The 12,949-nt window shown below is 41.1% G+C and overlaps 1 protein-coding gene across 1 annotated transcript in view; it reads left to right on the forward strand.

The window, feature by feature from the left end:
• Positions 1-3,224: 3,224 nt before the first annotated feature.
• LOC117521513 (ephrin type-A receptor 4-like) overlaps positions 3,225-12,949 on the forward strand; it is a 79,214-nt gene continuing 69,489 nt past the window's right edge. Inside the window, exons 1-2 of the mRNA XM_034182828.1 lie at positions 3,225-3,536; positions 4,019-4,086. Of these exons, the coding sequence (XP_034038719.1) occupies positions 3,380-3,536; positions 4,019-4,086 (225 nt within the window). The 5' untranslated portion in view covers positions 3,225-3,379. The remainder of the gene's footprint in view (positions 3,537-4,018; positions 4,087-12,949) is intronic.

A 12,949-nucleotide genomic window follows, 5' to 3' on the forward strand; every position in this document is an offset into this window, starting at 1 on the left:
AATGTGACAGTTATCTGTCATATAACCCTGAGAACATCACAAGCGTTGTATGAATATGAAAATGGCTTCCGTTCTCAGTGCGATGAAAGCACTGTGGATAGGACCACGAGCCAAATGAAATTCTGACTTGCTCCAGGAATATCTTAGTGAGGCTTTGAGGGAAGATCCTTTTCCAACACCCAACACCCCACCAGCCACCCACCCACTAATCACATCCTCACTGGCAATGCGCGGCTCCTCATCTCGCCTCTCTGCCGCTTTTGTTCCTTTCTCACAATCGCCCACACACCTACCGTCCCTTGAGCTTTTCTCCTTACGCACTCAATTGTGTGTAGATGCATTTGCATTTACATTTGGCTACTACTTCATATGGACGTATAGCCTTATTTCTTCCTGTCCGCTCACTCTGCTGTCTCCTCTGCTCTTCCACACTTAGTGTATCAATGCAAGTTCACATGTGCACAAAAACACACAACGAAGCACAGGGATGGAACTTTACAATACAGATGTGTGGGCAGCAGCCATGTGGGGCCCCACAGAGAACAAAAAGTCAATGTGAACATGCAGTTGCATGGCGTTGGGCTAATGGCCAAATTTAAAGTGGGTTTTGAAACCCCATCGTGGAGAACCTCTTCCAGAGAGATTGGAATCTCAAGGGAGAGTGGGAAAAACATCCCGATGGTCATCAATCAAAATTCCAGTGACACAAATGACCAGAAACAACGGGGTGTTCTCCATCCGTATCACTGTGTCACGCCGCCCCACGTCAAAGTCCCACCCACCTGCTCTGCTGCCCCATAGGCCCTCGCCCTCCGTTTTTCGATACGATTGGTGCATCACTTCCCAAGTGAAATCGTGATCCCGTCTTGGCTAATTGAGTCTTTGTGATTGCGCAGTCTGTCGAGAGAATGAAACGTGAAAACGGTATTATGGTCGATAGGGGAAGAGTGGCAGCTCGAAGCAGAGGGATCGTTTTGGCGTCTCAAAGTGCCAGATGCTCTTCCTGGGTCTATTATAATGCCTTACAGGGGATCGAGATGGTTTCAGCGTAGCAACCGTGGAAATACAAAGCGAGATGGAAACACATACACAACACTTTCTTCGAACCAGCTTTTACCCCAAAACACATCAACAAAGTTTGCTCAAATTTACTCTGCATAGAAAGATAGATAGACAGATAGAGTAGGGTACTGTAGATTTAAAGTTTCAATAAACCCTTAACAAACAGTGGATTATGTTTATAGAAGTACATTTTTGATTGAACAATAATTGTTCATCGGTGTCTGAGAGTTGGAAAGTGTAGGATGACAGGTCATGATCCACATCTTTGTTTGCTCCACCACACTTCTGCATGATGGGCTCTACCCCTGGTCCCATTGTTCCCAATTTCTCCTTCTGACCTTCAGCATTTTTGACTAAAGAGCACCATGATTTTTCTCTTACCAAAACTATAAATACCTCTAAAGCAGCCATGGAAAAAGTACTCAAACAGTTTATCTACACAGAAAACCGTAAACACAAATAACCAAGTAAAAGACCTGCATCAAAAATGTTATTTCAATAAAAGTACAAAAATATTAGCATAAAATATAGTTAAAGCATGAAAAGTGCTAGTATTTACTCTGCAGAATGGCCTGTTTGAGAACAACAAGAGGTACTCAAACTAAATGTGACAGTCCAATTTAAACTCTAGGATTATTTTAAATTTGCAATCCATTATTGGGGTCTGGAGACCAGCACTGGCATCAGTGGGCTTCAGGGCCTATATTAGAATTACTTGTACATTTTGTAGGCATTGTTAGAATTCTGATTTGGTGTAGACCCTACTAAATTAAATTTTCTTCATAGGCAGACTGAACATTTCTTATTATGTGATATGACTGTAATTAAAGCCAGTTGTCAAGTTGTGTGTACAGCTTACAAATAATTTAAACTGATCTTGACAAATCCAAATGATAATAGTGCCTCAACAAATGCTTTTCTTTGAAGGTCCATAAATTAAACTGAACATAGGGCATTTGCCAAATATAACTAATGGGTTTTTGGTGGCACAATGAAGCAAGAAGGTCCAGAGTTCAAAGGCCACCTAGGCCCCGAACTCCTTGTACATCTATCTATCTATCTATCTATCTATCTATCTATCTATCTATCTATCTATCTATCTATCTATCTATCTATCTATCTATCTATCTATCTATCTATCTATCTATCTATCTATCTATCTATCTATCTATCTATCTATCTATCTATCTATCTATCTATCTATCTATCTATCTATCTATCTATCTATCTATCTATCTATCTATCTATCTATCTATAAACACACACATCTTCACTGGCCACTTTATTAGACACACCATACTTGTACAGGGTGGGACCCCCTTTTGTCTTCAGAAATGCCTTAATTTTTTGTGGCATAGATTCAACAAGTTATTGAAACATTCCTCATAGATGTTGGTCCACATTGACAAAACAGCATCATGCAGTCACCCATTCAACCAGTCTCATCATTCTCCTCTGACCTCTGACATCAACAAACCATTTTGTCCACACAACTACCGCACAACGGATATCTTCTCTTGTTTGTACCATTCTCTGTAAACCCTAGAGATGGTTGTGCATGAAAGTCCCAGTGGATCAGCAGCTTCTGAAATACTCAGACCAGCCTATCTGGCACCACCAACCATGCAACATACAAAGTCACTTTAATCACCTTTCTTCCCCATTCTGATGCTCGATTTGAATTTCAGCAAGTCGTCTTCACCACGTCTAGATGCCTAAATGCTCTGAGTTGCTGCCATTTATATATATATATATATATAAAACACAGTAGTAAAAAAGAGGATTCAAGAATTCTGAAATTGCCCTTTATAAATAATTAAAAATACACAGATTTTGCGTTTTACTCTTCTGTCACGAAATAAATATCAACAGGTGGCGCTATAGTCACATGCTTCAGTGAAGCCTTCAGCAGGCAACAAACAACATAAACCCTGTGCTTGAACCTTTCTTTTTTCCCCTCTCATTTTTGGTTCATTGGTGTTTTTGATGAATGAAAGTAACAACAATAAGTCATTGTGACTTTTAAAATTGCCTGATTGTTTCTGATCAATGGTAACTAGTTAAGGTGTGTTTGGAACAGTGGATTGTGGTTTGAGTCACCTTGGGTTTGAGGAGCCTGTGTGTGAACGTTTATCATGATGTTACTTGGTTCTTATTTTGGACTCCTGAGCTGTGAGCCAATGGATGGAGCGCGGCGCTGCGTCGGTCATTAGCGAGTCACTCCGGCGATGATTAACGGAAGTGACCGCCCAGTATCCGCTGCGTCCAACTCGCGTTCGCACTTGACTTTATTCACGCGCGCTTTATCCCACCGTTGATGGAGCCGCTTCAGCAAGCGCGCACAGCCAACGCGGAACACGCGCGTTACCGCACGGCACACATGGCTGCACATTTACGGAGAGCTTTTTCCACTTTCCTCTGGATCGTTACTTTTGTTTCTAGCTCGCGGACGAGGATTTATCCACCTAATGAAGGTAAGAAGGCAGAGCGCGCGCGCTATCCGTGCCGCACCGTGCGTAAACGCGCTGCGTAAACGCGTCCCGGGATGGCGGGGCTGAAAATATAAAAAAAGTTGTCGCTATTTGTGAAAGAAACTACTTGGATTTGTTGCGTTGAAGTGTTCTGAATGTCATTTTAACGCTGAAAACATTGATCTGGTGCGTAATGCGTAAAACTATTCCAAAGGTTTCCATTGAAGAGCAGAAACTAGAAACGTCCGTTTTGATGGTTAAATATCCACTAAATACTGGAATTTGTGTTTTGTTTTGTTTTTTGATAGAGCAAGACTCACTGAAACCCTCAAGCATATTATGTCAACTATTTAGTTTTTCCCCTTATTTATTTATGGACATATAGTTTTAAATAATAATGAAACAACAGAATAATCATAATAATGATCATAATAATATTTTCAGCTTAGTTCTGTTATAAAAGTGAATTTTGTCATTTGTTTTAGTGACCCTGCTGGATACCAGGACAGTGCCAGGAGAGCTGAAATGGGCAGCCAGTCCTTCAGAGGGAGGGGTGAGTGGGAGCTGTATTTATTTATTTATTTATTTTAACAGAGACACACACACTTTACAACCTGCTCTCTTTGGAAAACACACATGCACACACACACACACACACACACACTTGCTGTGCTGTAAATAATCGTCCCACAGATTTTGAAATGAGCTGTTGTTCACTAAGTCTTAAGTGATAATATGAAATTGCTGGCATTACATTTGGCACACAAAACGCATAAACCAGCTTGGTGGTGGGTGTGATTTTTATTTATTTATTTATTTTGGAATTTCAGTTGCCAGGATGAATTTTGGAAGTATATTTATGATGTCCTCTCATGCTTTTTGTCCCTTTCTCTTAGAGATCAGTGTTCTTTCATTGGCTGGTTTGAGGGGTTATTGTTGAACTTGACTCTTATTTCTCCATCACTATGCCGTGTGATTGACAGGGTCCTGATCTGCACACTGAGCTTTTGATTACAGACATCCCTCCTCCCATCCTGCAGCCCTTAAAGCTGCACCATCTTTAAATGTTTGGGGCAAACTTTTTTTCCCGTCCCGACAGCTGTGAGTTGTATCTCCTAACAAAGACTCCAAAGAGATGAGGAGGCATTACATCCCACAACAGCTTTGCTCGAACTCACTTCTTTTACACACATGCTTGTGCAAAGTGTGCGTATTACAAAAACACGCAGGTACAGTACATCGAGAAAGTATTCACAGCCCTTCACTTTTTCTATTTTGTTATGTTACAGCCTTCTTCCAAAATGGATGAAATTCATTTTCCCCTCAAAATTCTACTAACACCCCATAATGACAATATGAAGAAAGCATTTTTGATTTTTTTTTTTTGCAAATTTACAAATAATAATAATAAAAAAAAAACTAAGAAATCACATGTATTCACAGCCTTTGCTCAATACTTTGTTGATCCACCTTTGGCAGCAATTACAGTCCCAAGTCTTCTTGAATATGATGCCACAAGCTTGGTGTACCTATCTTTGGGCAGTTTTGCCAATTCCTCTTTGTAGCACCTCACAAGCTCCATCAGGTTGGATGGGGAGCTTCGGTGCATAGCCATTTTCAGATCTCTCCAGAGATGTTCAATCAGATTCAGGTCTGGGCTCTGGCTGGGCCCCTCAAGGACATTTCACGGAGTTGCCCTGAAGCCACTCCTTTGATATCTTGGCTGTGTGCTTAGGGTCGTTGTCCTGCTGAAAGATGAACTGTCGCCCGAGTCCGAGGTCAAGAGCGCTCTGGTTCTTGGTCGCCTCACTGACTAAGGTCCTTCTTGCGCGGTCAATCAGTTTAGAGGGGCAGCCAGCTCTAGGAAGAGTCTTGGTGGAGCAGATCTTCCATTTACGGATGATGGAGGCCACTGTGCTCAATGAGACCTTCAAAGCAGCAGAAATGTTTCTGTAACCTTTCCCCAGATTTGTGCCTCGAGACAATCCTGTCTTGAAGGTCTACAGACAATTACACATCTGCCCAGTAGCTAAAAATAAGTTTATTATGATAAATATCATGATAAAATTGTGCACTGTAGCAAGTCATACTTTTGAGTTAAGAGTTAATAATTTCACCAATTTCATTTGCTTGTTTGCAAGATATCTCCAATAGTGCAGCAAATAGGCTAAATTATTGTGCATTTTGTGAAGAAAAAAAAACAAAAAAAAAAACATGAAATTTGGTATATGCACAGCCAATGGTATTCCAAATAAAAATGGATATTGGGCCATCCTGAATTTTCAATATGTCACACATGGAAGCCAATTTTCCAAATGAAAATTGAAAAACACTTCAATCATATTGAAAAATATACTACATTACGATATAGCTACGACATTACGCGCACTCTGATTGGCTGATTCCTAGTCTGATATTTCCAATATCAGACCGTTACCATGACAATCAGTCCGGCTTGCATATCAGATTTAATGACTTTGTTTACAATTTTCACTGCACGAAATAAAACAAAATGAAAAACAATGGTTCAATATCCACATTTTTTGTAATATGTTTGGCTACATCTGTGCCTAATTCAAATGCACAACTCTTATGAAAAAAATAATACATATGCTGCCCCACTACAAGGTTTCAGTTAAATTTGGTGATGGAGGCCTTGGGTTAAGTACATTCACTCAAAATGCGATCTTGCATGGTTATTATTTTAGCATGTTATTCTCTCTCAGTATGAGGAAAGATGGCTAAAGTTGTGTTGTCAGCTCTACTTTGGAGGCCATCTGGTGGGTGCAAGGAATTAAAACATATCATGTTTTTGTAACTGTTTTCACAGTGCATCGTGGGAACTCAAAGACAGAGTCCCTGCTATTGAATATGATTTGTGTCAATATAATCAAACATAAGTTGAATATAAAAAAAAAAAAATCAGAATTTGAGAGAGACAAAAAAAGGTCTACAAATGTAAAACTTATACCTTGCAAATAGTTTATCTAATAAACGATTGGCCTTTCATGGTTTTGATAATAAGTTCTTTAGTTTGCTTTGCTTCTTTCTCACTGAGCAGATTTTTGGTTTTCGCGATCAGCTTTGCACTTACATTCTAACATTCTAATTCAGTGAACACTGTACCATGGTGACGTCACGTGATGCTCCTGCAAGAAAATAGTTGGTTCAAATTCAAATTCAATATCTCCGACATCCAAAGACATGCAGGTTAGGTTGCTTGGAAACTTTAAATTGTCTGCAGGTGTGCTGGTGTTTGTTTGTCTGTACGAGTGGCCCTGCGATGTACTCCGCCCCATGCCCTCTATCTGCTGATATAATGCATGAGGCGGTTGCAGATGAGTGAGTGAGTGAGTGAGCCAGTCTGCTCTGTCGACACTTGATCCTGGCAGCTCTCAGAATTTAACAGGGTAGGCTGTGATTAGTTCTTGGCTGGGAGATCATTTAGGAAGACCATGGGCTGTGTTTTTCTCCATATAGAACAAGTTACATCAGGAAGGGCATCCTGTGTAAAACTTGTGTCAAATCCCAATGTGAATCTGTACACGATCTGCTGTGGTGACCCTGAACAAAACGGGGCAGCTCAAAGACCAACAGCAATGTTTAAATTAATGGAGCATTGTTGTCCAGATCTAGTAAAGCAAAAAATGATGGCATCACTGAATGCTGAGACAAAAAAAAAGAAGAAAAAAAAAATGGAATCCACTTGTAGTTTGTTTGAGGCATGTTTCACAAAGCCAAAATGTTCAGCTTTGGAAGATAGCCTGCTGGCAAACAAACAAACAAAGTAACTACTGAAGCCAAAAACATTTAGGTGGAGGTAGAAAAACTGTCACCAATTAAAAAAAAAAAAGAAAGAAATTAAACATTTTAAAACACTGAATTGTTTAAAGGAGTTTTTCATAAGGGTGGCCACAGTGGATTAGTGGTTAGCACTGTTGAGTCATATTAAGAAGGCCCCAGGTTCACCTGGTCCTTTCTGTGTGGAGTTTGGATGTTCTCCTCGTGTCTGCGTAGGTTCTTTCCAGCTTCATCCCAGCTTCTAAAGATATACAGCTGAGGTAAAATGGAAATTTTAAATTGACCTTGAATGCATTTGTCTGTATGTGGCCCTGTGATAGACTCGTGCCCTGTCCTGTTACTCAGTGACTGCTGGGAACCTCCCCATGACCCTTAACTTGAATAAGCGGGGATAGAAGATGAATTAATTGCTGATAAATGGGCTAAGAAGAAAACAACAATTAAAACCAAAGCTTCGAGACAGATTATTTATTTATTTATTTTACAATTACACATTTCTGGTTTTGGCTTCCACTTTAAAATTCCTAAACCAGTTTCATCCAAATGAATGAATGAGTGTGACACAACAATATATATATGTTTTGTATGTTCTAAAAATCTCTGCTGATATAGACTACATATAGTTGATCAGTAATCCCGCAGTTAATGAGATAGGCTTCGCTGGGCACGTTAGCTTAACTATAGCGAACTAACTTTTTACAACAGTTTCCCTTTGCATGTTAGCCTGTCCGTCAAACATTCATGACGTTGATGTGTAAGAGCAACATTTAATCACAACTGTAAGTTGTGCTTGTCAAGAGAAGTTACTGTCCTTCTGTCCGTATGGCAAAATCTTCTGGGTCCTAAAAGTCAAGAACCGTAAAACTCTCAAAATCAAAATTTTTATATCTTAATACAAAGAAGTCAAAGCTCTGCCTGCCAAAAAACTCATGTATTTCTGACATTTATAAACACCGTCTTTACTGAATTTTGGATTTCAAGTACGAAATGTAACAGCAGCCATGAAATGCTCACACTGCCCACTATATGGTGACAAAAGCTGCTCAAGTGTGCGACAAGGTCTCAACTGTTTATTCTTCTGAGACGTTCACTTTTGGCGAAAATAAGATGGACTGACAGCCAACAACATCTGTCACCAGATTGATGGGCCAATGGTATCTGCCATACTGATATATCATCAGGCTCATTTACATGAGTGTGCGTGTATGTGCATGCGCACACACATACACACATTCTCTGGCTCGCTGTCTGTCCTTTTGTACTTTCATTCAACATGTCACATTTAGCATGCATCCAGCTCTCAGCAGTAGGCAGAGAACAGATTATTATTCAATGGCAATAAAAAGCCTATTTGGACTTGGGAGGCTTTGTGGTCATTTGACGGGTCAGCGTGCAAGCCAACAATCAACTTACAGCTGTGTCCCCAGCCCGTTTGGGCAATTGGGCAGCGCAGTCTCGTTTGAGGTCGGGTGCTAAAGGGGTAAAATATGAGACATATGATGTAATTTTTCTACTTCTGGGGACAGAAACACAGCACTTTCTCTAATTTTGGGGGAAATTATGTTGTGTGGGCCGCCAGAAGAGGAGGTACTGCTGGCCCACCACCAGAGGGCGCCCTGCCTGAAGTGCGGGCTTCAGGCACGAGAGGGCGCTGCCGCCATGGACACAGCCGGGGGTGACAGCTGTCGCTCATTACCTCTTGACAGCTGTCACCCATCTACTCAACATCATCTCACTCCATAAAGACCAGACGTCATCTCCACCTCGTTGCCGAGATATCATACTTCATAGGAGGTACTACTCTCAGCCTTTTTTTGAGATTTATAAATCTGTGATTGTGAGTGTTTGCAGGAGAACCGGTCGTTTTTGGTGGAGGCTGTGCATGACGGCGCACCTTTTCCTCTGAGACCACTGCAACGTGTTGAGTGAGAGGTGGAGGTGGCATTCCCACCGTTATTGTTACTGGGTGTACACACACCCACACTTGACTGTCTTTGTTCTTCGCCAGCAGTACCAGATCCGACAGTCGGGGACGGTGATCACCTGGGAATTCGGGACTTGGCGGCTCCAGTATTCACCAGGTTCTGGGGCGGCGGAAATCGTGTGGTTCCGGCTCTTCTCAGGACAGACGTCTTCTATCCTCGAGCCTGCCCACACGTCACCTCTGTGTATTGACTGTTATGATATTCTGTGATTGTCTGTATGTTCGTTGTGCACATTCACAACATTAAATTGTTATATTTTGGCTCATCTATTGACCGTTCATTTGCGCCCCCTGTTGTGGGTCCGTGTCACTACACTTTCCCAACAAATTACACACAAACAAAGTGAAAATGCAAGAAAAAGTTGCGATGTGGTGGGAAGTGGACATGTGTTGCGGTTTGTTTATGACCCGGAGCTCAAATGTGTCAAGGTGGTTGTGCAGGTGAAAGAACATAGCTTCTCTGGTTAGCTGTGTAGACTAACACTATACAATTATAGACTTTTGATGAGGTGTACCTGTGATTATGCGGACCTGGTCAGGATGGGGATCACAGAGGCCTTGGCGCACCTGGTCAGGATGGGGATCACAGAGGCCTTGGTGGACCTGGTCAGGATCGGGTTCACCGAGGCTTTCAGTCTCTGTGCTTTTCAAATGCTGTTTAGGTATTTATGAAGTATGTTTATGTCGGATTTTTTAATCATCTTTTTTGCTTCCTGGTTAGTAAAAAAAATATGCATTGCGGACTGATTGTCATGGTAACCGGTCTCCGATATGGGAAAATATCAGACCGGTAATCAGCCAATCAGAGTGTGCGTAGTGTCACAGCCATATAATAAAGCACAATAGTTACCCCCTCTGTCATTCAAACTATTCATATTTTGTGAAGCTACATAATGCTTGTTTACATCAGTAATGTTTGTACAAAGCTGTAAAATGTGTCAGTTGTCAAAATGTCTCAGTTGCTTTTAAGAGAAATTTGTGAAATACTGACATGATATTTAGGTCAAAGTGTTGTGACTCAAGAAATTAAGGAGTGTTTCTTTACGGTTAAATATAAAGTGCTGCCTGTTTATCATTTATTACTGCAGTTTACTTCAATCCAGTTTTGTTTTGTATTTTTTTTTCTCATATCTACTTGTATCAATAAATCTCGGCACAATATATTGAAATAGAAAATGTGCCAATATGTTTAGTGAAACAGAAAACAGGATTATTGCATGAAACTAATTAAATGAACAGGGAAAATGTCCATAAGTAAATAAGAAACAAAATGATAATGAAACTTGCAACCATCATATAAGGATGGCACTGAGGACACGCTGATGATACAGACTCTAACAGACCTGCTGTCATGGAGTCCAAAAAATGGACATCTATCACCAGATTGATCGGCCAGTGGTATCTGCCATACTGATATATCATCAGGCTCATTTACATGAGTGTGTGTGTATTTGCATGCGCACACACATACACACATTCTCTGGCTCGCTCTCTGTGCTTTTGTTCTTTCATTCAACACGTCACATTTAGCATGCATCCAGCTCTCAGCAGTAGGCAGAGAGCAGATTATTATTCAATGGCAATAAAAAGTCTATTTGGACTTGGGAGGCTTTGTGGTCATTTGACGGGTCAGCGTGCAAGGCAAACAGTCAGCTGGCTGGAGACAGATGACGCGGTGAAGGCTGAGTCTGCTTGACTTGTATGGAAATGCATCTGTAAAACCTTGAAGTAGCTACAAATCTGCACTACTGTCTAGTGACGAACATGGATGCAGGAACAAGTGTTTGAGCATGGGGTGTCAAGAACATGTGCTGCAGCATCTGAACATGAGAGATTTCTTCTTTAAATATATTCATGAGGAAAAGTAGAGAGAAATGTGTGATAAAACCTCCTCTGTGAAAACATTGAGGCTTCTTTATATACGCACACACACACACACACACACAGCACAGCACATGCAAAGATATTGATTTCTGTCCTTCATTCCATGTGTGAACCAAAGAACTTGTTGTTCTGACTTGGACCAAATTTGGTGGAATGATTGAGGGTTAGGCCAAAGGACCAAGGGATTTGATTTTTAGCAAAAACTGTAAAAAGTTGAAGTCACAGGCCAAGGTAAAAATTTGGGTCCAATGTTTATAAGAAATATTTAGAATGGATAATCCAAGGAATTGGTTAGAGATACTACACGCTGGTGGTAATTATTAAGCACTAATATGAATTCATATATCACTTTTCTTTTAGTCACATGACTTTTGGTGTCAAATAACTTCGTAAGGAAAACTCAAGGTCATAATTGCCGAACAAACACATGATAGACAAATGATGTCAGGATTTAGTCGTGTTGGTATCATCTAAACATCACAAATTGATGTCAAATAATGACATCCGAGTGACATTATGATATGGTGCCATTTGGGTGTAATATTGTAGACTGTGCTGTGAAATCTACAGTGCACCCGGAAAGTATTCACAGCACTTCACTTTTTTCACATTTTGTTATCTTACAGCCTTATTCCAAAATGGAGGAAATTCATTTTTCACCTCAAAATTCTACTCACAACACTCCATAACGACAACATGAAAAATGTTGGGGGGAAATTTTTGCAAATTTATTAAAAATAATTAAAAAAAAGAAATCACATTTACATAAGAATTCACACCCTTTGCTCAATACTTTGTTGTTGCATCTTTGGTAGCAATTACAGCCTCAAGTCTTCTTGAATATGATGCCACAAGCATTTCGCACCTATCTTTGGGCAGTTTTGCCCATTCCTCTTTGCAGCACCTCTCAAGCTCCATTAGGTTGGATGGGGAGCGTTGGTGCACAGCAGAGGTGGGAGTAAGTCACCATCAAGTCACTCTCAAGTCATGAATCAGCAAGTCCCAAGTCAAGTCTCAAATAATCATGACCACCAAGTGTTTGACAGCTGACTTGAGACTTGACTTGGGACTTGCTGATTCATGACTTGAGAGTGACTTGATGGTGACTTACTCCCACCTCTGGTGCACAGCCATTTTCAGATCTCTCCAGAGATGTTCAATCAGATTGATGTCTGTCCTCTGGTTGGCCCACTCAAGGACATTCACAGAGTTGTTCTGAAGCCACTCCTTTGATATCTTGGCTGTGTGCTTAGGGTCATTGTCCTGCTGAAAGATGAACTGTCGTCCCAGTCTGAGGTCAAGAGCGCTCTGGAGCATCCAGGATGTCTCTGTACATTGCTGCATTTATCTTTTCCTCAATCCTGACTAGTCTCCCAGTTCCTGCTCCTGGAATAACATCCCCACAGTATGATGGTGCCACCACCATGCTGCACTGTAGGGATGGTGCGTGGTTTCCTCCAAATATGATGCCTGGCATTCATGCCAAAGGGCTAAATCTCTGTCTCATCACACAAGAGAATTTTGTTTCTGAAAGTCCTTCAGGTGCCTTTTGGCAAAATCTGTCTGGCCAAACTACCATACAGGCTTGATTGATGGATTGCTGCAGAGATGGGTGTCCTTCTGGAAGGTTCTCCTCTCTCCACAGAGGAATACTGGAACACTGACAGGGTGACCATTGGGTTCTTGGTCACCTCCCTGACTGAGGCCCTTCTCCCCCAGTCCCTCAGTTTAGATGGGCAGCCAGCTC

This window comes from Thalassophryne amazonica, chromosome 12, assembly GCF_902500255.1.
Source record: "Thalassophryne amazonica chromosome 12, fThaAma1.1, whole genome shotgun sequence".
Lineage (NCBI taxonomy): Eukaryota > Metazoa > Chordata > Actinopteri > Batrachoidiformes > Batrachoididae > Thalassophryne > Thalassophryne amazonica.